A 22,756-nucleotide genomic window follows, 5' to 3' on the forward strand; every position below is an offset into this window, starting at 1 on the left:
TAAGGATTTTAATTACGAATTATAAAATTACTTGCAATTTTAAAAATTCTTAGTTATGCTATCATTAAAAATTATACAGTATATAAGTGGTATTCGTTATTTACTCTTACTGTGACAAATGTAGTATTATCGATTTATAACGTAAAATCGTTTCATAATTGACACTATTAAGAATAATCATGGGTACTTTGCAACATGTCATTACTTTTCTTTGTTACCTAAGCCTGAAAGCCAATGGCTATTATAATTACAACTGCTATTAGTGGACTGTAGCCGTCTGCCTACGAGACTGTTCTCGAAATCACTCATATGATCGGTAAACTACGATTATAATTATAATAAATTTCTCTGAAATTTTCATAGTTGCATTGTCTTGGTTTAATAATCTTACTTGGAAAGACAATGTGAAAACTTCATGTTTGGTTATTATAGCAACAAGAATGTCGCTTCAGTGTATATATCAGTGATCGATGGGGTTAATCATGGCATGCAAGTTAAGATCTTTCCGTGAGATAGATCTCTCTTGTCCGTATATTTTCTCATAACACTGCTGGTACTGAACAGAAGAGCACTATCAACTTTCGAATCTGTCTGATATCACTTGGCTTCTCTGTCAAAGAATCTTCATCAACAACATCATAAATTTCGTATAAAGACTGCTTATAAGAGATTCAAGATTTTTGATCAAGATTATAATTTAATCATAAATCCAATAACCACATAACGGTGGTTTCTTACTAAGCCAATTAAAGAATAACAACGCCCTTTACATATCACTATGATATTACATGATTTTTCAGACTTAGGCGGCAAAAATTAAGTCCGCTCTATCTAGCAATTATCATAGTACAATTCGGTAGAAGTATGTTTGCTGTCGTAAAGCATAATCGTTCATAGAAGATTACAGGTACTTCTTAACTCAAAATTGCATCGAATGTAACGCAATTCAGCAAAAAGATATTGATAACGTCCTATATGTACGTGCTGGAATATTTTTTATTGCACTAGGAACATACGATTATGTGCAAGCAATCAACATTCTACTACATGGAGTATCTTGTGGCATGCGTTACACTTTGAGGACAGCAAATACAGATCTCATTTTTCAAATATGAACAAATGAACTGATACAAACCTGTAAATTTTAAATGTAGAGCACTACAGTATACACATAAGCCAAAATACGAACACTTCGAATTAATTGTTTCCAGACTAATAATAGTATTTCACTAACTATTCATACCTCGTTCGCTATTGTTGTAATGACAGCTTCTTCAAAATACGATTATTATTGTACAAGAAGATATCAATCACCGTAAAGACAATTGGATAATAACTCTTCAGGATGTCCGATCTTTAATACGAGCAAAAAGGGCTAGGTTACCATCAATTTCTGCGATCAATCTAAATTATTTAAGAAAATATCTTTCTGGCACATAGTAACTAACAAACATTGATAAATATTAATTAATATAAGATTTAGCGTTCGCTAATTACTTTTTTTCCCATGAGAGTATGCAAACTCTATAAAATGGATTAAATTCTCATGTACTTATATATGCATATATTTTTTCAAACACGAGGAGAATTTATACAGGCACATTCTACCAATACGTTAAAACAATTGGATTAACATTGCGACCTTTAACGTCCGTGACCGCTGGTTGGAAATTTACTGATCTAGAATAACTATCAAATGTATACTGCACCTTCGGCCGCTGAAAAAGTGGCACACCTTCGAAATTAAATAAACAGTATTTTATTGACTTTGGTTTTAATTTTTTTTGGGTGATCGTATTCTGTATTTTAATTTGTTTCTATATATCTGTATGCTGAATAGATAATTTCAACAAGTTTAACTATGGTGACAATTAATTACGGCTGCAATAATAATAATCGACTGAAACGGTATTTAATTTTCAAACATCCTGCATAATCGCTATGAATTTACACTGCTGTATTACTATAAGGAGTTTTAATAAATACATACATATAGAATGTATACGATGCTGATATTAGCGATCCGCTATACAGGATTAATAGCAATTGAATTCCTAAGTTGACTAAAACAAGAGAAGAATTCGCACGGTCTGTAGTAGGTAGTCACAACAACAGTTATCAACCGTGATTCACTATTACGATGCGATCTAGCCTTAAACCAGTATAGGTTCAACATGTAAAGTGATTCATTATCTAATTGCATATAATTTCTACGGCGTAGTCAGTACTATCAATATTCAGTATCTTTTTGCTTTAAGAATACAGATTGAAATTCTCTTTCACTGTCATATCCTTTCAAAAAAATCATATTTCGGAAGTAATCTTGTCGCCGCTACAAGTACTATTATAATACTTAATTGTTGTTATCCGGTAACTTTCTTTTCCGCCTAAAAATGTGAGTACGTATATAAGTCCTTATAAGTAATTATAACTAAATTGGTTGTATATGATACTATTCGATAGGTTCTCACAACCTACTAAGAACACAACAAAACGAGTTCTTTCATTTCAGGTTGTGTCACAGTAAGTTTTTAAATACATATGCCCAGAATTTTGATGGCCTAAAATACGTTACTGTATAGTGTATAGCAATTATATGAATAGCCATACCGCAAGCGTTGATGATTAAACATCTTTTGTAAGAATTCTATCACCATACTAGAGGGATATAGACGAGCGTTACCCTTTGAGGGATTACATGAGTACAGTAAAAGTCATTATTTATAAAATACTGATTTCTACGACCAAGTATGATCAAATACTGTAGGACAGAACAGAGTAAATTAGCTTTCTCTGGTACAGGCCTTATACAGTATACTGTACGTTGCACAATAGCACACAGGAACGTTTACACGAAGAAGTATCATGAAGAAGGTTTCGATTAGTAGTTTTGTGATAATTCTTGTCTAAAGCGACAAATACAGTCTACAATAACATATTCAGCTCTTTAAGTAGCACAATCATTTACTTCTATAATTATGAAGCTACACAGATACAGGAACAGTACAGTAGTTTAGGGTTTTAGTTTATGGGTTCGAAATACGATCTCTTCCTGTTACGCTTCAAAAACTATTTTCAAAGAAATTATAATGTAATTTAAAGCAATTACATAAGTAATGACTTTATTTAGATAGAATGAAAGTAAAAAATCAGGAATCCTTATCATTAATATTTTTGTACAGTGATAAGTTACCGTGATATTATCATATCGACTAATTTCAGAAATAGAACTTATGGATCACTTTAAAATTTAAGGATAAATTTGTAAAGACAAGTTTCAAACATACATGGCCATAGCTAAAGTATAATATAGTATAATACAGTAGTTGTCACAAAAGAAATACCGTATCACTGAAAGAAGATTTATAGCTCCATACTTACAGTCTTAAACAAATTAAATTAATTGTGAGAGTACAGAAGCGTACCTTTTGTAATTAGTATATTTACTTAAAAGCTTAGATAAAATCTGTATTCTAACAGGAATATAAAATGAAAAATAAATTTATCGAATTCAACAGAAGTAAAATATCGTAATAACAAGGTCGAACCCCATTACATAACTAAAATTGTATGCAAGTCAAAATATGCGTTTAATGAATAGCAAGTAACATATTAATCATGTATTAGAGAGAGAAATCGCTATATTTAAGATCAGTAAATGTCAGAATAACAAATTCGATAGGTAAAGGTATCATATCTGATCCAATTTCAAATATAGACAATTTCAGAAAGTCGTTAATTAAAATTCCATTTAAAACTCGTTGGGGAAGATTCTCGCATAAACTGATTAAAAGCCTTCGTATAAGTCATGACTTGTCTAGTATCAACATTCTATTTAATATAAATCAAATTTATCAAGTACTCATATAAGGTACGGAATTGACTCGAGTCATCAAATTGCTGTACGTGTAATGCTGAGTCGATAACATACCTGGCTTTTAATGCCTAGTAGCAAGTGAAAATGAAATCAATTTTATTTCCTAAAAGACGTATTTAGGCGGAGGAGACTTCCCGATGTCGTTGCTATGCTAGAAGTTATTGGAAAATATATCATTGACATTAATACAGTAGGACTAGATATAGCAGTAAATATATGCTATTTACCACTTGACAATTTCTTTTCCAATCACATCATGAATGCAGAAACTAGCACCAAGACAACAACTTTTCAATGATGAATGCTTTTGTAAGTCCTAATAAGAATTATTGCTTTCGTTAAGTATACTTACACTGAAATTTAACCTGCCGATGGATAAAAACAACCTCCTATATAGAATTCAATTAGCGATTATACAACCTGTTCTAAAATTTCTTTATATTTTCTTTTCTTGAGGATTTTTATAACGCATTCGCGTCCTAATATCGTAAGAAAATTTACGGGCACTGTTTATGCTTATATTTTGTATAATTCTAGCTAAATTACAAAGTTCTCAGAGAATGACCTCGCATACCCGTATAGTATGCTGTATACGCTCTCGAATAAAATTCTCCTAACCTCTAATAAAGTGCTTCATAAACTGCCCTGCATTAGGTATTGCTATCCACCAACTATCGACGTCTCTAATCGTTAAGGTTCCAATACTCATCAGGTAACTGTTAAATTATGCCAGGCATTAATTGATCATAAACAAATTGAGTCTGCTGGTGTCTCAAGTTTTAACTTAAGTTAAAATATACAAGTAAATGGGTTAGTAACTAGGTATTCTTTTCATTTATTACTTACGTCAAGTCCTGCTCAGACAGCCCGATTTTATCAAATAAAGTTTCCCTATTTATACTGACATCAGTACATTTCGGCAAGACGCAATGAAGAAATTTGTCTAAGAATCAAGCATTACATGAAGTTATAGCAGATATAGCTTACATCAAAATAGCATTTCTGCTACGCTTTACCGTATATCGTACCTATACTTGTGTACTAAATACACTAAATGCCATATCTTAAGTAATACAATCTAGAGTCTAACACAATATATGAATATAAATATAATCTCCGTCTAGCTATCATTACATATGGATGATTTATTTTCTTTGGTTATTAATTTTTTGATGCAATCTGTGTAGTCTTCTGTGGTCAGGATCGAAAATTCGTCAGCCCCTTCACCAAGTTTGAACATACGGATAACATTTCGAATACGAAGATCGTTCTCGAGAGCGAAAGAATAGAAATACAGTAAGACGCATACTATATACGAGCGTATGTACAATGTACATACGTACTGCATGCGCATATTTGTTATTCATGATATCATCTTGCTATTGAAATCAATTTTTCGGATCAAGGCTTGATTCAATTTTCTAGCTATTTATAAACCCTATAAAAGGTATAATCTACATACATTAATTTAATTTCTAGGATTTACCAGCTGGCGATCAACCAAAGTTTTGTCGGAGATTATGCGATAAATTTGATGTTTGAATACAATAATTGGGTATGGACGTGATTTACGAGTATACGCGCCATGTCCTTTAGTACAGTCTTTCAAATACTGGATGGCAGCAATTATGTCATGCAAACTATCGTCATCTATTGAGAATGAATATTAAATTAATTAAAAATTTCATAGTTGAAATTGTAAAAACGCGAGAAAAATATAACTATTCAGTAAACTAAATCGATGAGGCTACACTGTCGGGTTTGTCCTTCCTGAAATCTACCTACATGTAATACGACTCTAAAGTGGCTTACTGACGATCTCCTATCATTATGAGGAACAGTAACACCACCAGTCTCTCTTAAACAAAACTGAACCCAAGCTTTATTGAAAAACAGTCAGTTTACGTAAACATTAGTTATCAGTACTATACGTGGAAGATAAGCATTAGATAGTGAAAGCAATGGGGGAAAAGTCGCTTCATGACACGACACCAATCAAAATATTAACATTTGTAATCAACGAGTGATTTTTCATTCTCGTATTAGGCTTCGGGTATACTTTAATCGCGCTGATTCTGTAGCTGACAAATTTAGAACAACAGTATACGCGTATGCGAAATTGAATGAATCGGATAGATGAAATTGTATGTTGAGTATTCCATCTTACAGTACACTGTCGAATGAGGAACTTCTAAGAGAAATCCTCTTAGAAATTCTAGTCTGGTACATACTGTAGACCAGTATTAATTTAAATAATTATAATTTATCTAACTACAGTATTTACAGTTAGCCGTAAATTAAAAAACGAATAAGTAATCATAAATAGAGAGCTTCAAGTTATTGGTTACTGCTACTGACTTAAGCAAAATTCCAGATCATTTTCGTCGGTTTCGTTAGGTACTTTTTTGCGTCTCTTCCTTACCATTTCTTGACTAGTAACTACCCCTTGAGTTGATAAGCAGCGTTTAAGCTGTAACACTGACTTCATCGAAGAATACGAAGTATTCATAAGTAATAATTAATTATAGTTCATACAAGAATATTTTTGTTATAATGGCGAAAATTTGATTTCAAATGTTTTGGACATTATTAACAGAGTGCAGTGCTCATAAATGCCAAACGGATTGGTACTGAATCTGCGTACTACAGTATGTTGCTGTATTGAAAATGTGATGGTGAATTGCGCAGTGTACAGTACGGTTTCAGATATGCAAAATAGTCAAAATGGCCCAAGAAAAGGTCAAGTACTGTAATTGTTTGCATTTTTAGAAAAGTACGAGCAAGTACAGTACTATGTACCGTACTATAGTAGTACTGTACTGTACACTGTACACTGTACAGTACAGTACGGTGTGATAACAATACAGTACAGTACAATACACGTTAAATCAGATGCAGTACTGTACACTGAGTGTGCGCTGTACAGTACAGTACAGTTAAAGTGAATTGATAGGCGCCGTACTATAAAGTACTGACAGTACAGTACAGTATTTGAACGCGAGTATAATCATGTCATCATTTTTAGTATTCTGTACTGTACACACTGAGTGTCCAGTATTGAACGACCGTTACCAGTCGCTCTTTCCTTTCAGTTCGACTTGCTAGAACTCAAGTTACTGTGGAAGTCCCGAGCAGACGTGTACAAGTACTGTACTGTACTGCACTGTACTGTACTGTAGTGTACTGTCTGATACTCATACTGTATCATTATTTACTTGTATTTTCTTTTACTGTATTTATATCGGTTAAAAGACTACTGTATAAATCATACGAAGTAGAGCACTCGTATAAAAATATGTGTCGCTAAAAAATTATTGTCATTCACTTCACCTATATTTCGTGATCGCGTACTTTTAAAGGCTTAAAAAGAAGTCAAAAATTGTGTTATATTGCAAGCGTACTGAGAACGCCTTGGTTGAAAGAAAGAAACATAACTGTATGATGGTAATGTGCTGACTGTTAGGATGGGAATCTTACAAAGTCGCCCGATTAGCCAAGACGAAGAAGCCAACCAAGGAGGCAATCGACTAAATAAATCGAACTCTGGATCAGGTACGTTAGTCGAGATTCTTTATTACGAACGCACCTATGTTTTAAATCTAGATACCTAATAAAGAACATTAGTGTTCCTCTGTTCCTGATAACTTTACCCTGCTATAAATTTAAAAATTTTAATCCATAAAATATTATTCCTAACCAAGAAAAATACGGTGGAGTACAGTAAACGAATATGTACTAGCAATGGAGCATTATCAGCATAGTACAGTACAGTATAGACAATATTTAGCAAACGTTCTGTACAAAGCATAGAAAACGCTACATTAATTAAAATGATGTACTAATATTATAAATTGTAACAAAATGCTGATCACCATTTTTTCATTCGAAATTATGATGCTGCACATTACTGTATTGTCTACGTTAGAGACTGTAATTAGTATTGCAAATCGACGTCTAGTAACTCGATGATGGGCCTCCACGAGCCAGTTGCCATATCACATAAATTATGTTTGAGTCTTTTCGAGTTAAAGTTATATTTATTTACTGTCAATTAATCTAATCTCCGTTTGTTCATAATAGTTAAAAGCATTCAATATGTACAGTACATGTAGTACTGGATTGAGCGATACTGGTTAATTGCTATACTGGATAGTGTACAGTTATACAGTACAGTGCATACCGTGCATATACAGTACGTGTTTTGGTACCATACTGTAAAATGTGTAAATTACTTTATACTGTACTGTATTGTACACTACATACAGTACAGTAGTCGTACACCTTCGCACTGTACAAAAATGCAGCAACAATATTTTTATCGTTGTACGTCGTGATTTACAAATTACAGTCAAAGATATTACAGTATTTTAGATATCAGGTATTAGAACTGCAGTATTCATCATCGCTAACAAACCTTTTTTGTATCAACTAGGATGTTACTTTGGCAACCATTTCGTACTAGGTGGAGAAAGATTCGAAACTAATCAGCCTGAAGGTTTCCTTTTTGGAAATTCCAACGATCTAAGATTCTTGGGAAATCATCCTACTCCGGTATGCTTAAATTGAAATATTTACTTGTATACTTAATTTATATCTGTTCAGCTCTGTCAAGGAATTTCGTTCTTCTAACTCTCTAGTTTCTATGTAGTAAGTATTGTTAATAGATGACAGGCTGCAATACAGATTTCACTATTCCGAATTAACGACAAATATATATATACACAAAATTCTCTAGTTTCCTTATCGCGTTCCGAAATCTAATGAACCAAATAAAGCCCTACGAAGTTTAATACATGTCAGGAAGGATTCTTTAAAATTAAGCAGGTAGGACAGTGTTAGATCAATATTTGCTATTGATTTATAGCCCCCCGTAAAAGGTCTTTGATAATTTCTTGGTAGTTTTGACTTGACGATATAGTTTTAGTATAATGTACGAAGGAAAGATCTCAACTTCATTGTAAAGTTGATAAATTAAGTATATGATAAGAATTTCTAGATACTGAACTCTAATTCCGAAACTGATAGTATCGTTAGTAGCCTTTAGTGATATTAAGCGGTTTAGCTAAATTTTATCTATTAATAAAACATTAATCTTCGTTAATTTTTAGATGCACAGAGACAGATAGGGATCAAAATAACAGATACCACCTTGAATTTACCTTCGATGCTGATATCAATTGCGCGATTAGAATTTTTTACATCGCAAAAGAGGAAATATCTAATGGAAATCTGATGTAATTTTTAGCCTATACTACCATACCTTCGCATATATTATTTAATTAATACTAATCTAAATTTATTATGGGTGATACACAGATACACACCGAAATCTCAAAATTTGGCGTCTCCCAAGTTTTACTATGAAAAGGGATCGAATCAACATTTTAATCAGTCTAGAAAACATTCTATCAATCTTCATGATCTCGAAAATGATGAGGTAACTACCGTAATTGTGTCGACATGGCTACTGCTGTACTTGCAGTCATATACAACATTGGATTAACACGCGCGCTATTTTTACTTCAAATAGCTTACTGTTTCAATACCCATGGGCGACAAAGGGAATATCGTCTATCCTGTAGTTATTCAAATAGATTCTGACGACAATGAAGGTAAAATTAATGGCTACTAGAAATGATAAATACATTTTCATCTTGAGTGTTATTCAACAATGGTGTACTACACCATTGTATGGTTAGGCTTAGTTTATATCTGTTAGATAGCAATGATATTGTTTGTATTTTATAGACCTTGTTAATCATTCTCAAGTGACGTTTGCAACTTTTGAGAAAGTAAGTTTTTAATAAATTAGCTATGATAAATCTAGCTTTGTAAAATTTTTATCTCTTCGTGAATTCTCAATATCTTGCTATTTGAAATAGCTCCAAGGCGACATATATACTGTGAAGCCCCTGAAACAGAAGCAGATGGTAAGTTATTAAATGTAAATTTACTTGTTTTGATGTTTAAAAATTGTATATCAGTTTACGTAAGCTGGTAAGCCCTTGTCTACCATATGTGTATTAAAATTCATCAGTCCATACCGAACATGTCAAATTAAAAGTTTTGTTATAACAGGTTGATGGAATTTGGTTCTTAATCCAAGAAATTTACGGCATAGAGAATAAAAATATTCGTGAGGATGAGGAAACCGGAGATGCTACGGGTGATCAAATAGACGATGCGTCCGATGATTGTGTCGTTTGCTTAAGCAAGAAAAGAAATACAATCATTCTTCCTTGTAGACACCTGTGTTTATGTAGTGAATGTGGTAAATAAATTTCACGACAATTCGTGTATAGAATGTAAAGGAATCTGATAGTATGCTAATGAACAATTTGCCGTCTATCCCATAATAGCTGATTCTCTACGTTACCAGTCTAACAATTGTCCAATTTGCCGATCACGTAAGTAATTGCTTTATTTGAAATATCACTTAACTCTGAAATTAGTTAATTGACAATAATTTAATGTACACGATTATCGTAAATATTTTCGCATAGCATTTCGGGCATTACTTGGCATTCAGGCTTATCGCCACAAAAGTGAAATTAAGAATAAGCAGGTTCGCTTACATCAACCTTACTTAGCTCCTAATTCTGTGCTAGTAGCATGCTAGTTTATAACCTAATACTGCTTTAAACCAAATTTACAACGCTAGAAATCTCGTAATAATCGCAATGGATTCGAACCTACCCCATTAGTTGAGATTTTAAATGGCTCAAAAGCAACGAAATCAAATGGTAAGACTTTAATAGCGATTTTACGTCATCATCTTAATTGGGATAATAAATGTAATAGTACAACCATTTCACGACAAATAGGTACCCGAGTAACCGTGATTGACTCGAATTGTTCTACAGAACCTCGATTTTCAAGGTATGAGATATTGTGGTATTATAATTGGCAAAATTTAAAAAGGATTGATATGTAATTAATGCATCATTGATTTTCCGTTGATTATAACTAGCTTGACGCTAATCCAGTCCGTTGAGGAATCTACATCAGCAGACAATATTCAAACTGAATGCCTAACAGAAAGTAAAATAGAATCAGCTGGAAAGAAATACTCCACAACAGATTCTGCTATTTTAAGAAGTACCAGCAAGATTAGTATTACTGTTCCTCCTGATAAAGATACAAACTACAATGAAACTATCTTTCATAACACGAGTGAAGTATCAGAAAGAGAGGAACTTACTAATAGAGGCAGCTCGAGTGAGACTGGAAAGAGTAAAAGTAAATATCGCTCTACGGAGCTGAAAGGTAGGAATAGTAGTACAATTAAATATACTTGATAAAATACATTAAGTTATATTATTAAACTGATACTGTAAGCTCAACCCTATTGATCGTAACATGGAAGTTTTTGCATGAACAATCTTTGCTTTATCATCTCATCTCTTTCGGAAACGAATTCTATGACTGATAATTAAGAAATCGCTTCTTATAGTAGACTTTTATCATATGTACAGCAATGATAGAAGTTAAATTTAGAGTAAATTCTTTAAAGAAAATTTCAACAGTGTGAATAGCATATTTTTGCGAGACGTACCTATATATATGTTAGTAAAAATTAAAGCTTTCTGTTGAGATTTTCTCTACCACTAATAACAATGCATACCTAAGCCCAATCTCATCTTTGTAGTTATGTCATATTATCGCTTCCTGATATTTCACGGAAGAGTGGAGAAAAAGAGGTTTGTTTACAGAGAATGGGGATTATCACAACGTACTACACGATTTGTTACGTAGGTCGTACGCTAATGAGAATACCTTTCTATATCACTTTGATCAACATGTTCAACTTGCTTATATGCGATTTTACAATGTACTACGAGGATTGAAATACTACATTACATTCATGTACTGAGTCACTTGTTAGGAAATTAAACGTGCATTCAGTACGGGTGTATCACCCCACGGGGATTAAAGTACGACAAATCTAGTAGCAACTACTGGCAAGACTGGTATGCGTGTATTTAGTTCCATGACTTCTTAAAAGAATGGCATCTGCATTTGTGATATCGTATTTAGCTGTAAGTTAATCACCGTATGTACGTACACAGTGGTTAATATGAAAATTCCCAAGACCATGGCCATATCTGGGTCAACGCTGATTAATCAAGCATACATGCTAAGTAACTGTAGAAAAGTGCGCACAATATGCTTATTTTTCTTGAGTTTGAAATTAAAATTTTCATTTTACTGTATCTCTAAACTATTGTTGATTCTGTTAATGTAGTGCGTACAACTTGTCCCTATTACTAGCAGTAACATTAGTACATTAGCGGTTAGAGCAATATCTTAAATTTGCAGCTATATTCCTAAACTTCATTATTTTTGGAAACTGTTTTTTTTTCACCGTGTATTATGAATTTGCATGCAGTCAAGTAGCATTGCAAGTAATCGAAAGCATTTACTCCATTTATCAAAATTTGTACAACAGGCGATAGCAGACACCGAGGGAAAGCTAGCGAGGCCATCTCTAGACGTCACTCCACCGATGCCAATTTAGGAACTATTGATGCCGATTCGTCTTGGCAAGCTGCTGCTGTGACGCAAGTTATTGCCCCATTAGACATAACAAGCGAAAATACTAACGAAGGCTATTCATATAAGGTACCTCGATTTTGCTATTGTTGCCCATTCCTTCAACATAAATGAATTATTAATTAGTTCGCTGATACGGTATATTATAGGAAAATATCGATAACACTGAGGGTGCGCCATCAGCAATTGTAACTGTTCACGACTCTCCCAGATCTTATGATGGTAATATTTAATCAAATTGACTATTACTACGCTTACCGCACTAAGATCTCTTCTAAATCATAGTGTATGTCCCAACAGATGAAACAGATTATAATTGCAGTACGCGATGCACTGTAAGTATATACTGTAACTAGTAGGTTACACATCAATCAATCCATTGATAGTCATTTCTGTATTTGGACATTAATCTCCTGATCTACAAATTATATGCCATCTAGTCAGTAAATTGTTCGACGATCGATGTTGCATCGGATGGCACTTCAGATACTAATAGCGTAGACAGCGTCTTATCTGTTCAAAACAATAACCTCCACTGCGGTAGGGCAGTCTCTGCCCCCGCTAGATCAAAGCCAACGACCATTCAGATACAATCAAGGAATACTGGTGGTGGTTCTTCAGAGGTATAATTTATAAAGTAATGCTAATGAAATAATCGTATATCAATCAAAGTATTTACCTTGTGCATTTTAACTAAGAATTTAGATCTTAATGACCAGTTTTACTATTTCTAAATGAGATTGCGCATATATAACCACGTTTAAATTTTATTTACTTATTTCGACTGATGTTAGTACTAGTAACTGTAAAATATACTATTATCAACTTCTTTACTATTGTAAGATTATGTATGTGCTAGTTTTAATTTTATACTTATCATCGCAGCGATGATATGTTATGATTACAGATTACTGGTAATTGATATTTTATTGTTTTGCTCTGTGAATGTGTGAAAATCCATTAAGAATCTGGCGAATGTTGTATGTAATATACAAAATAGCAGTAAAGAACCTGCAATCTTTGCAGTTGGAAGTAATACTTTTGCTATAGTTAATAGGATATTACAAGATAATATCAAATTCTGTTATGCTGTAAGATGCTAGAAAATAAAAAAGCTTCAGAGTACGTCACTAACGGTCATAAATATTATATTTTGCTTAATGCATACGTAATATTTGAAGCTAATACGTTACGATAGTTTTTATTTTATTTTTTTTTATTGCAATTAATTACTAAAATATAGCAATCTCATCTAAATACACTTCTAGCAATAAATGCAAAAGTTAGACTATCAATGATGTAAAAACTTCTGTTCTTTGCAGTAAAATCTAATTACACTATGTATTGATCCAACATCTTCTTACTACTTAAAAAACATCGAGCTAATATTAACAGTAATTACTTAAATAAACGATATTATTATTAACGGATTTCAAGTAGATGGACATGTATGTAGGATGTAGAAACAGCATCAAAGTTTATTTAGTGTCAGGTCATTGAAGAAGTTCCCTAACAGAGCGATAGCAAATAAATACTTTGTAAACTCCATGACTTAGTTCGGCGGGAAAATACGTCGTGGCATAGGCCAAACAACCTCTAAGTGTAATCAAAAACGATTACGTATGAGCAAAATGTTACTACCCGTTTATGACTATTGTATAAGCTCATTGAATGGGGTAAAAATGCGACAGATTTTAGTTCACCTAATTCGTAACATGGACCTAGGTTAATGATGGTATAACTTACCCTCATCGAGAATAATATTTAGAGGAGCGTAATACTTCTCTTGATATTCTACAGCCCCACATAGCTCATTTGATCTTAGTAAAACTTCGATATCACCTAGATTTGACGTCATAACCGATATTTCAATATGTCGAAATCATAAAAAGAGCTTTTCATTCGAATCAATTTATGAAATGAAGTGTTCCTATCTGGCCGCATTAGCAATAATTTCTTACTTTGTGGGTATAAGTCGCCTGGAGATTTTTCAACCAGAACATCAATAGCTGAATGCAGATTGATCTGATTCAAAAAGAAATCAAGTACAGGATTTACTTACTTTATGTAAGAGCTATAGAATGTTTCTATCATATTCAAATAGCTAGATCATCTATAGTATTTAAAAATAATTTTAAATATGCCGACGGAATCATATAAAATACATTTGTCTTACTTCTGGAACTTTCACTAAATGTTTACTTAATTTTGTTATTGCTCTTAGGCATTGTAGCACCTAATACAGAAAGATTTGTAGATATGTTATTAAATATAATTAAGATGTAATAATTCTCACGCAACATTATAACATTGAGGAACAATCATTCAAATTATTACAGTAACATCTAAAGAATTACGCAATATGTAGCAGATATAGTGGAATGGATAGAAATCCAGTTAAATTAATGCAATAATAGTAGAAGTAAGAAAACACGATCACATCACCGAACATTAGCAATGCAGAAATATAAAAATTTTAAATTAATTTATGCATTTATAAGTAAATTCTACGTTACTGTTTACAAAATTATTGCTTCAAAGATCTTATTGCTTACCATCACATCTATAGGTTCATTAGAATTTGCATTAGCCAAGTCATTTACTTGAATTGCAGGCATTTCCAGTATATGATAACTCCAGTACGAGAACATACGATTGCTTATATGATAACCGTTACGGAAAAATACGAATGTAAAGAATACATGATGTTATATTATAATTGTAAATATCAAATATGCTGCGTTCTGACGGTAAAGTTGAATGTTATATCACATTTGTACACCAGTATTTGTCATTCATTAAACGCGTAGTAAGTAATTATTTTCTCGAATTGATAAGATACATCACTAATCAAGGTTAAAGCTTTCGTATTGCTAATCACGGCTCTATATTATGGTAATAAAAAATTAATCAGTTGTTAGTGCTGATATAGTTTGAGCTCTTAATAAGTCATTTTAAAGCCTAAGATGCGATTACATCATACCTTTAGCTTAAGATATTTTATTAAGTATCAAAATTATTTTTATCCTCGAAAATCGGTTAAATAATTAATTAATCATTTGTTCGAGAAATTTCTTACGTATTATTCGCTTCACTCAGCTCCTGTTCTTTGATGATATCATTTAGTGCTTCAGAAGATACCTAGAATATTAAAATGAAATAGCATATTATTCATAAAACTATATTTCACACTCAAAATTAAATTTTTAGTTTAAGAAAAGGCAACTACCAATTTTTGTTACGATTTTGTATAAACATTTCAGCCAAACATTACTAAAGCACCGAAATAGCTTTCGATTACCTCAAGAATATGCATAACATGATATGGGTAAACAAGTAATAATCCTGTTATACCATCGCCTTCAAAATCGGTTACGTATTTGCGGAATAGATTTTGAAAATAATCTAAGAATTGAATCATAATTATGAAAATAAAGACGTTGTCATGGATTAAATCATCTGTAATTAGTATTAAGTTATTATAAATTATATAGTTACTCATTTGGGAGAAACAACCGATGGTTAAAGATACATATACCAGCAATGGTTGATAAACTTAAATGAATGAGAAATAACCAACTACAACTGCTAAAGTAGTAGCTCTAGGCAACTTATAAACTTTTTAAAACGCTAAAAATTGATTTCTTGCTAGTCATGAAGTTCTTAAAATGTACTTAATCTAAAATACCATAGGATAGCCCTAAAGCTAAATGTAGAGTAATCATTTATTAAGGAAGTAGAACATTTGTTTATTTACTTGCTCTTATAGTATCAAATGCAGTATACAAGCACTACTGGTACTTTTTGGGAAGTGCTTGCGCTGATATTCCACTACTATTGTATGTATACGTATGAATACTTTTCTTAGTTACATACGGGGGTACTGGCCGTAATTGATAAACAATATTAAATTTACCTCCAATTTCTTTTTTGTTATTAACTGTAGGGGCAATTCTTGCAATGTAAATCAAACGATGTAATATTTGTCGCTAAAATTAGCAGTACAAGATTATAAGATTGCCAGTAAGCGCTACGGTATATCAGCTTTTATTTACAAAATTTTAAGGAATAACTAAGATATGAAAATTATTTTGGATCTACCTTGTTCACAATCTTGTTTTTTTCTGTAATGATGTCAAGAAGAGAAATATTGGGTGAATCATAAATAAGGGCACTGTCTGGTCGATGTATACTTGCCATTTCGCGAAATGATGAGATTTTGGATTATGATTGACGCTGTACAATATAGTAATGGACAAATTATAAGTGTACGGTGTAAATTGTCGATTCTATCTGTGACCCCGCACAATGTACGTACAGTAAACAATCAAATCATCGGTACTTTTTGTTATATAATATTGCAATTTATTGTCGTTGACTTGTCGGTGAGTTGTTGTACGGACCACTAGAAAGAGATCTCAGTCTCTTCTTGCGATTTTTGGTACTGCAATATTAAGCATAGTACACTACTCACTATTTGTGACATCATAGATCATCAGTAGTTCAGTACCGTTTATTGCGTGCTTTTCGGTAAGTAGTATTGTACCACGCGTGAGAAAAATTTTAACTGTACACTATAACGTAAGTTTCCTTTCATTGCCTTGACAACATAACAATAACCTTTCTTAAAGTTTCTTAACTCGCACAGTATATACTGCATACGTACTATACAGTATACACTACGAGTAATGTACTGCACATTATGACGATCGAAAACGAGATTAAGCCGGATACGGAAAAAAGAAATTGACAATCTAGCCTTCAACACTACAGTAGTAGCAATATTCGATGTATCTGATAGTATGGTTTATGGCATGTACACAATATTGCATGCTCAAATTTTCAAAGCTTGCTTTGCTGCCGAATAGAATATTTTCGAAATCTACAGCTAGTATGGCCATTATGAACAATAAATAAAAAAGATAGAACTATACCTATAAATTCATGCCGTAAGATTATAACGTAGTTTACAGGAGCCCAGCTTTGCTAAAAAAAATAATGAACTATTTAATATGTCATAGATGGAGAGGAGCTAGACGGGTTGCCTGTCGAGTTTTAAAATTTTCTCTCTTTATTTCGCTAACGTCTGTATATCGTCATACAAATTCGATACTGCATAGAGTATTTACAGTAACGAAAAAGCTAATAAAAACAAAACTGCAAAAGCAGCCTCTTCGCCGTATACATATTCTAACATACGTACAGACCACAGTCGTACAGTACATTACTAGTATGTAGATAAAAGCACAGATGTAGATAAGTCGTGCGGAATATATCAAGCATGTAGTTATATAATATTTGAAATTCTCCATATACTTTACACATGGTCCATGTAACGGGATAAAATAATCTACGACGTTGCAGAGTCACGGTGATGTTACAACGAACAAAACACGTATTTCACATGTATAGTAAATGTACAGTAAAATACTCTAACGAGTATTACCGCTGCTATATCACGTTTAAATTTATTAATAGGTCACTGTCTATTGCTCTTATTATCTCAGTCACAGTCGACTTTATGTACTACATAGACAAGACGGTACGTTATAGGGCACTATAAGATCTGTCATCATCCACAATGGATATAATACATTTATAGTCCAACCACGCCGTAACTATTATTCTCTATTTTAGTACAGGTCTCATAAATTCTGAACAATCCAAAAACTGAATATTCATTCCTTTATAAATAGCAAGTCTATTGACATCTTAACAGCTCTAGTACAATTACTGTACTTACACCAATTAAATGCTAGCTATATTTTATCATTTGTCGTTAATTCTGTTAATTTACGCATTTTATAAATTTTTAAGTCAAATCTTACTTAATAGCCACTAATTGTTATTTGCATTATATAGGTGATCCAAATATTCTTAGGTTTTGATGCCCTTGTCGTATTTTACTCTTTTTGTAGTATATTACTACTACGCGTATATCTCTACTTCGCTTCTAGCGGTTTCTCAGGACAAGGCCAGACAATATCTATCAATCAACAAATGTACGTCTAGTAAATTGTTCATTGCATTTCAATTTAAGAACTTTTAAGAAATATACATTTGTAGTAGTGATGATTAACTTATTATAAACTGGTACATTTTTTAAACAGAACTAATATAAGCGTTTATGCGAACAATCATGATATCTAAATTGTTTTATGATAATTAATATTGTAGACTAGACAGGATATCACATGAAATATATCCAATAAACTTATTTTAACTCTTTGTTACCACTGTCCAATGTTATATCGAAAATTTTCGAATTGCGAGATTGGTAGCTTAAAGCACTACACATATGAGGTGACCCTAATATGTATTTTAGGTACTCTATCCGAGCATGAAATTTTATGAGTTTAGAATATTAAAATAAATTTTATATTAGCAAAGAATTTCCATTTTTAGATCGAAGTATTATGTACCAGTAAATTATATAAGATTAATAATTATAATAAGGATACCTTGATCAATAAGTAAGTTAGGAACATTTTTCTGTAAATGTAAGAGTTCAGATGCCATGTTGCTCTAAACCGAAGACGATATCTGTTACGGAAGCTATCAATATCTATCGAAGTACACGGTCAATATACAGTATTCAAAATTTTTTGCCCATTAATCCTATAATTCTAAATAGGACCTGTACCTTTGGAATTTTTGATAAGTATCTTCCAATTTTTAGTAACGAGCTTATACATTCTAAGACCTAAGAAATTTGATCGTATGCCATATTATTAACGCAGGAAAAACTGTTACAAGTCAAGCGGAGCCTAGTTCTTTATGCAAGAACATTATAGACCATCCCAGTTTGCGACAATGATCAACAAGATATCGCTGAAACAGTTATACTGACCATACAAAAGCTGCTCTGACTATATCTAGTTAGCCATTGTTCCAACTGGGGTGGCTTAATAAACAATTTTCTACCGATAAGTATTAATACCTCAATAATTTAGAATAAACGATAGATTCGAAGAACTACGCGTAAGTGATTAAATATATTGTTATGAATCATCTTACAATATCATCTACTGATGACGATGGCGATACATATTCACTACTTTCTAGAGGATTCACAATAATGTTGTGGCAGCTCCATTGAGAAAAAACTCGCTTATAGGTTTAGACATAGTTAAGAACTTTACGTATGAAAATATGCGTATGACATTACATTCAGCAAAGTTGATAAGGATTCATGTTCGGTCTTCTGCGACCATACAAAATGACATAAATGTAAAAATTATTTTCCATAATTAATTTCAAGCTTCTCTCCTAGTAACAACCACGCAATTACAAAGTTAAAAATTTGGGAAAGGATATATTACTTGACGCCATTATGAACCGACAAACTGAAATATAGCCCCTAACATTTTCGATCCAAATACGAACGAATTAGTATGAATAGTAAACATGGAAGTAATAATGTAGCCATTACTAATAATTAATGAATAAGAGTTCACCAGGATTACTAAATTTAAACATATTTCAAGTAAGCAAAAGCATGTTGGGCAGTAGTAAATATCACCATTAAATTGCAATATCATAAACACTCTCAGGTGAAATCAAATAATGATATTTCTCAATTTTACTATAACATAAACTTTCAGCAATTTAGAAATATGTCCTTAAGTATACATTAACTGCTGCCTAATTTTTAATTATTATACGAGTTATGCACGGGTAGCTAGCAAAATGACTTCACAAAACTAAGCCAAGCATGGGTAAGAGTATGATCTGAAACAGTAATTTTTAGGTAATTTGATGATAGCACTTTTGTGTAGGTACAGAAGTATTTGATATGCATTATGAAGTCTTATTAACGAATCTGAGAATATAACGGAAGTTTTATGATCGTATGGTAGAGTTATCAATACATTTCAATAACCAGGTCGATATACCAGTCATCATACTTACATTTTCCCTTTTTCATTATCAATCAAATCATTTATCATAACTTCATAGTTGTTGTAATCGCACTTCAAATTAAATTCATTAGTATCAGTGTAATTCAAGTATTTTTTAGTTACGATGTTTAGCTACACCATATGAGACAGAATCATAAAGAAGCTTTACTTAATCATAATCGTCATAAAGAATAAATCTTACCTCAACCAGATGAATACAATATTGAGGGTAAACTAATAGCATTCCCGTTATTGCTTCTTTTCCGTAATTAATTTCATTAATTTTCAGTAATTTTGTATAGTAATCTTTAATTTATGAAAGTAACTATAATTATCACTTCTGTAAATGCATATATACACAGTGTACCGCTACATGAAACTAAGAACATTAGAGAAGAATCAATGTTAAAAGCTTAATTTAATTTATATATGCGTATGCTGCAATCGAACCTGAAACATGCATATTACCTACTTACTTTCAAACTACAGAAAATGTCTAAGAGAATCTCGGAAAGATAATGCTAATGTAATCAATAACTAATTAACTATGAATAATTGTATGAATATAAAATATCTCTAATCTTCACAAGAAATTTACCTTTTGCAAGTAATTGCATCATAAAATCTTAACTGATTTAGCTCATAAACTCTGCTAAGTACAGATGCTTTATAGCTATTATTATTTATCTAACCCAAACGAAATATTTCGAATATTTATTTGTATTTCAATATTAATGAGGTTTGAACGATGATCAATTATTTCCGATTGCTACACATATAAATCTAACCAAAGTTATTCACATGCGTGATCAGCATATGCTACTGCCCATAGAGAATAAAGAGAAGCCTAAATGTTTTATTTTATTTTTATCTGTTGTATATCTAATCACATGTATACATACGGTATGAAATTACCACTATAATTTACTTATGATACGACGAGCTACCGTTATTATGACAGCAAATTTCAGATATCCAAATAACAATCATTAGAGTAAAGTACTCTATATTTTCCAAAAACTGCTTTTCTTGCTTCTTCGATCAGTAGCCACCCTTGCATGAAGAAGCATTGGTCACCTTGCTTGGTGCAACATAAATTTTAAAGTAGTTTAATACTTCAATACTTACTACGTCTGCATACAATTTCTACAGATATTGTTTCTTATATCAATTTTGTAGTGTATTTAGAATATACTGTAACTATATTCTACTCTTAAATATAGACATGTTGTATTGCTCTTATATTTAGATAGATCTACAGTCCGCTTACTCTACATTCATATATAGACTACTGTATTTAGTTATTACGGTACTCGCTGTTTTCTACAATCATCTACTATTTTGTAACCTGTTATGGTATATGTTGTATCTAATTCCACAATCCTATTCTCTGCATGTGCTCTATCTTTAAAACTATAAATACCGGCGATTTCTACCTCAGAGTTCATTAGCCTCTCAGTTAGTCTTCTAGTTAGTCTCTCACAGTCTAATACTTCTACTCGTTACTCACGACAGCTTGCACGCTGATCTACCGTAACTACCTCACTGTACTTCACATTACTAACCTACAATAAAGCATAACTTTTTATAAACCCTTTGTTGTAATAATTGTAAATGGCGACTAAATCTCAATCCTCTGAGATATCGAACCCTCCATCACAAATTTTAATGAAAATCGTGGGAATATTTTATTGTTTTGTTTTCGTGGCACAGAAATAATTATACCGAAAAACTAAAAACTTCAGTTTAAACTTCAGCAGTAATTAATATCGGTTATGTGCGTAAGTGCCTAATTGTTTTTGATCTATTTCTATACTTCTTATTTGAAGATCTTAAAACTATGAACAATTTAGAAGTACGAAAATGCAAATAACCATTACACGCATACATAGAAAACTAATTACGTGAAATATAAACATTAAGTATGAACGTAAATAATTAGAGCTTATTATAGCTAGAATTGATCTTAAATTGGTAAATTACGCCGAAGAATGTAGCTGATATAGTGCAGTACTAGGCAAAGCGATTCCCAAATGTGAGTAGTAGAATACATACAAGCTTTTGCGCGTGATATTTCGCATACTTGTTAATTCGAGAACCCGCTACAGTAGCGCCCGTATTATTTAAAATTTCACTTTCTGGGTGAGATTTTATGTGTTAACTAAATATCAGTAGATTCTATCCGAGTATGTAATCCTGAGTCAAATCAAAAATCACTAGCTTCTGTCATTTTACCCACTACAACCAATGCATTATCCATTAATTTACTGCAATTTAGCTCCAAAACGTTAACCATGTTTTTAAAAGTCTATCGTTAAAAATAAAGATAGTCATTCAAGCACATACTGTAATGTGAGTGCTTCAAACTTAATTAAGAAGTAGATCTTTCGCTATAGCAACTTTACCGTCCAACTTTTCATGAGTT

The 22,756-nt window shown here is 32.2% G+C and overlaps 3 protein-coding genes across 3 annotated transcripts; 1 reads left to right on the plus strand and 2 right to left on the minus strand.

The window, feature by feature from the left end:
* Positions 1-7,341: 7,341 nt before the first annotated feature.
* On the plus strand, positions 7,342-13,533 carry TRIADDRAFT_53038 (uncharacterized protein; the record flags this gene model as incomplete). Its single annotated transcript, XM_002109191.1, has 18 exons — positions 7,342-7,429; positions 8,310-8,428; positions 8,613-8,701; positions 8,986-9,111; positions 9,194-9,314; positions 9,408-9,489; positions 9,626-9,669; positions 9,760-9,807; positions 9,956-10,148; positions 10,381-10,442; positions 10,539-10,620; positions 10,702-10,756; positions 10,848-11,143; positions 12,327-12,499; positions 12,580-12,652; positions 12,716-12,765; positions 12,871-13,053; positions 13,396-13,533. 18 exons carry the CDS (start codon positions 7,342-7,344, stop codon positions 13,531-13,533), a joined length of 2,022 nt encoding a protein of 673 aa, XP_002109227.1.
* Positions 13,534-13,982: 449 nt separating this feature from the next.
* TRIADDRAFT_53039 (uncharacterized protein) lies at positions 13,983-15,048 on the minus strand (the record flags this gene model as incomplete). Its single annotated transcript, XM_002109756.1, has 5 exons — positions 13,983-14,026; positions 14,177-14,272; positions 14,392-14,455; positions 14,607-14,666; positions 14,986-15,048. The coding sequence occupies 5 exons, from the start codon at positions 15,046-15,048 to the stop codon at positions 13,983-13,985; spliced, it is 327 nt and encodes a 108-aa protein (XP_002109792.1).
* A 457-nt stretch (positions 15,049-15,505) lies between these two features.
* On the minus strand, positions 15,506-16,630 carry TRIADDRAFT_53040 (uncharacterized protein; the record flags this gene model as incomplete). The annotated part of the gene is made up of 4 exons (XM_002109757.1): positions 15,506-15,571; positions 15,732-15,835; positions 16,347-16,419; positions 16,532-16,630. The coding sequence occupies 4 exons, from the start codon at positions 16,628-16,630 to the stop codon at positions 15,506-15,508; spliced, it is 342 nt and encodes a 113-aa protein (XP_002109793.1).
* Positions 16,631-22,756: the final 6,126 nt, after the last annotated feature.

This window comes from Trichoplax adhaerens, genomic scaffold, assembly GCF_000150275.1.
Source record: "Trichoplax adhaerens TRIADscaffold_2 genomic scaffold, whole genome shotgun sequence".
NCBI classification, from domain to species: Eukaryota; Metazoa; Placozoa; class Uniplacotomia; order Trichoplacea; family Trichoplacidae; genus Trichoplax; species Trichoplax adhaerens.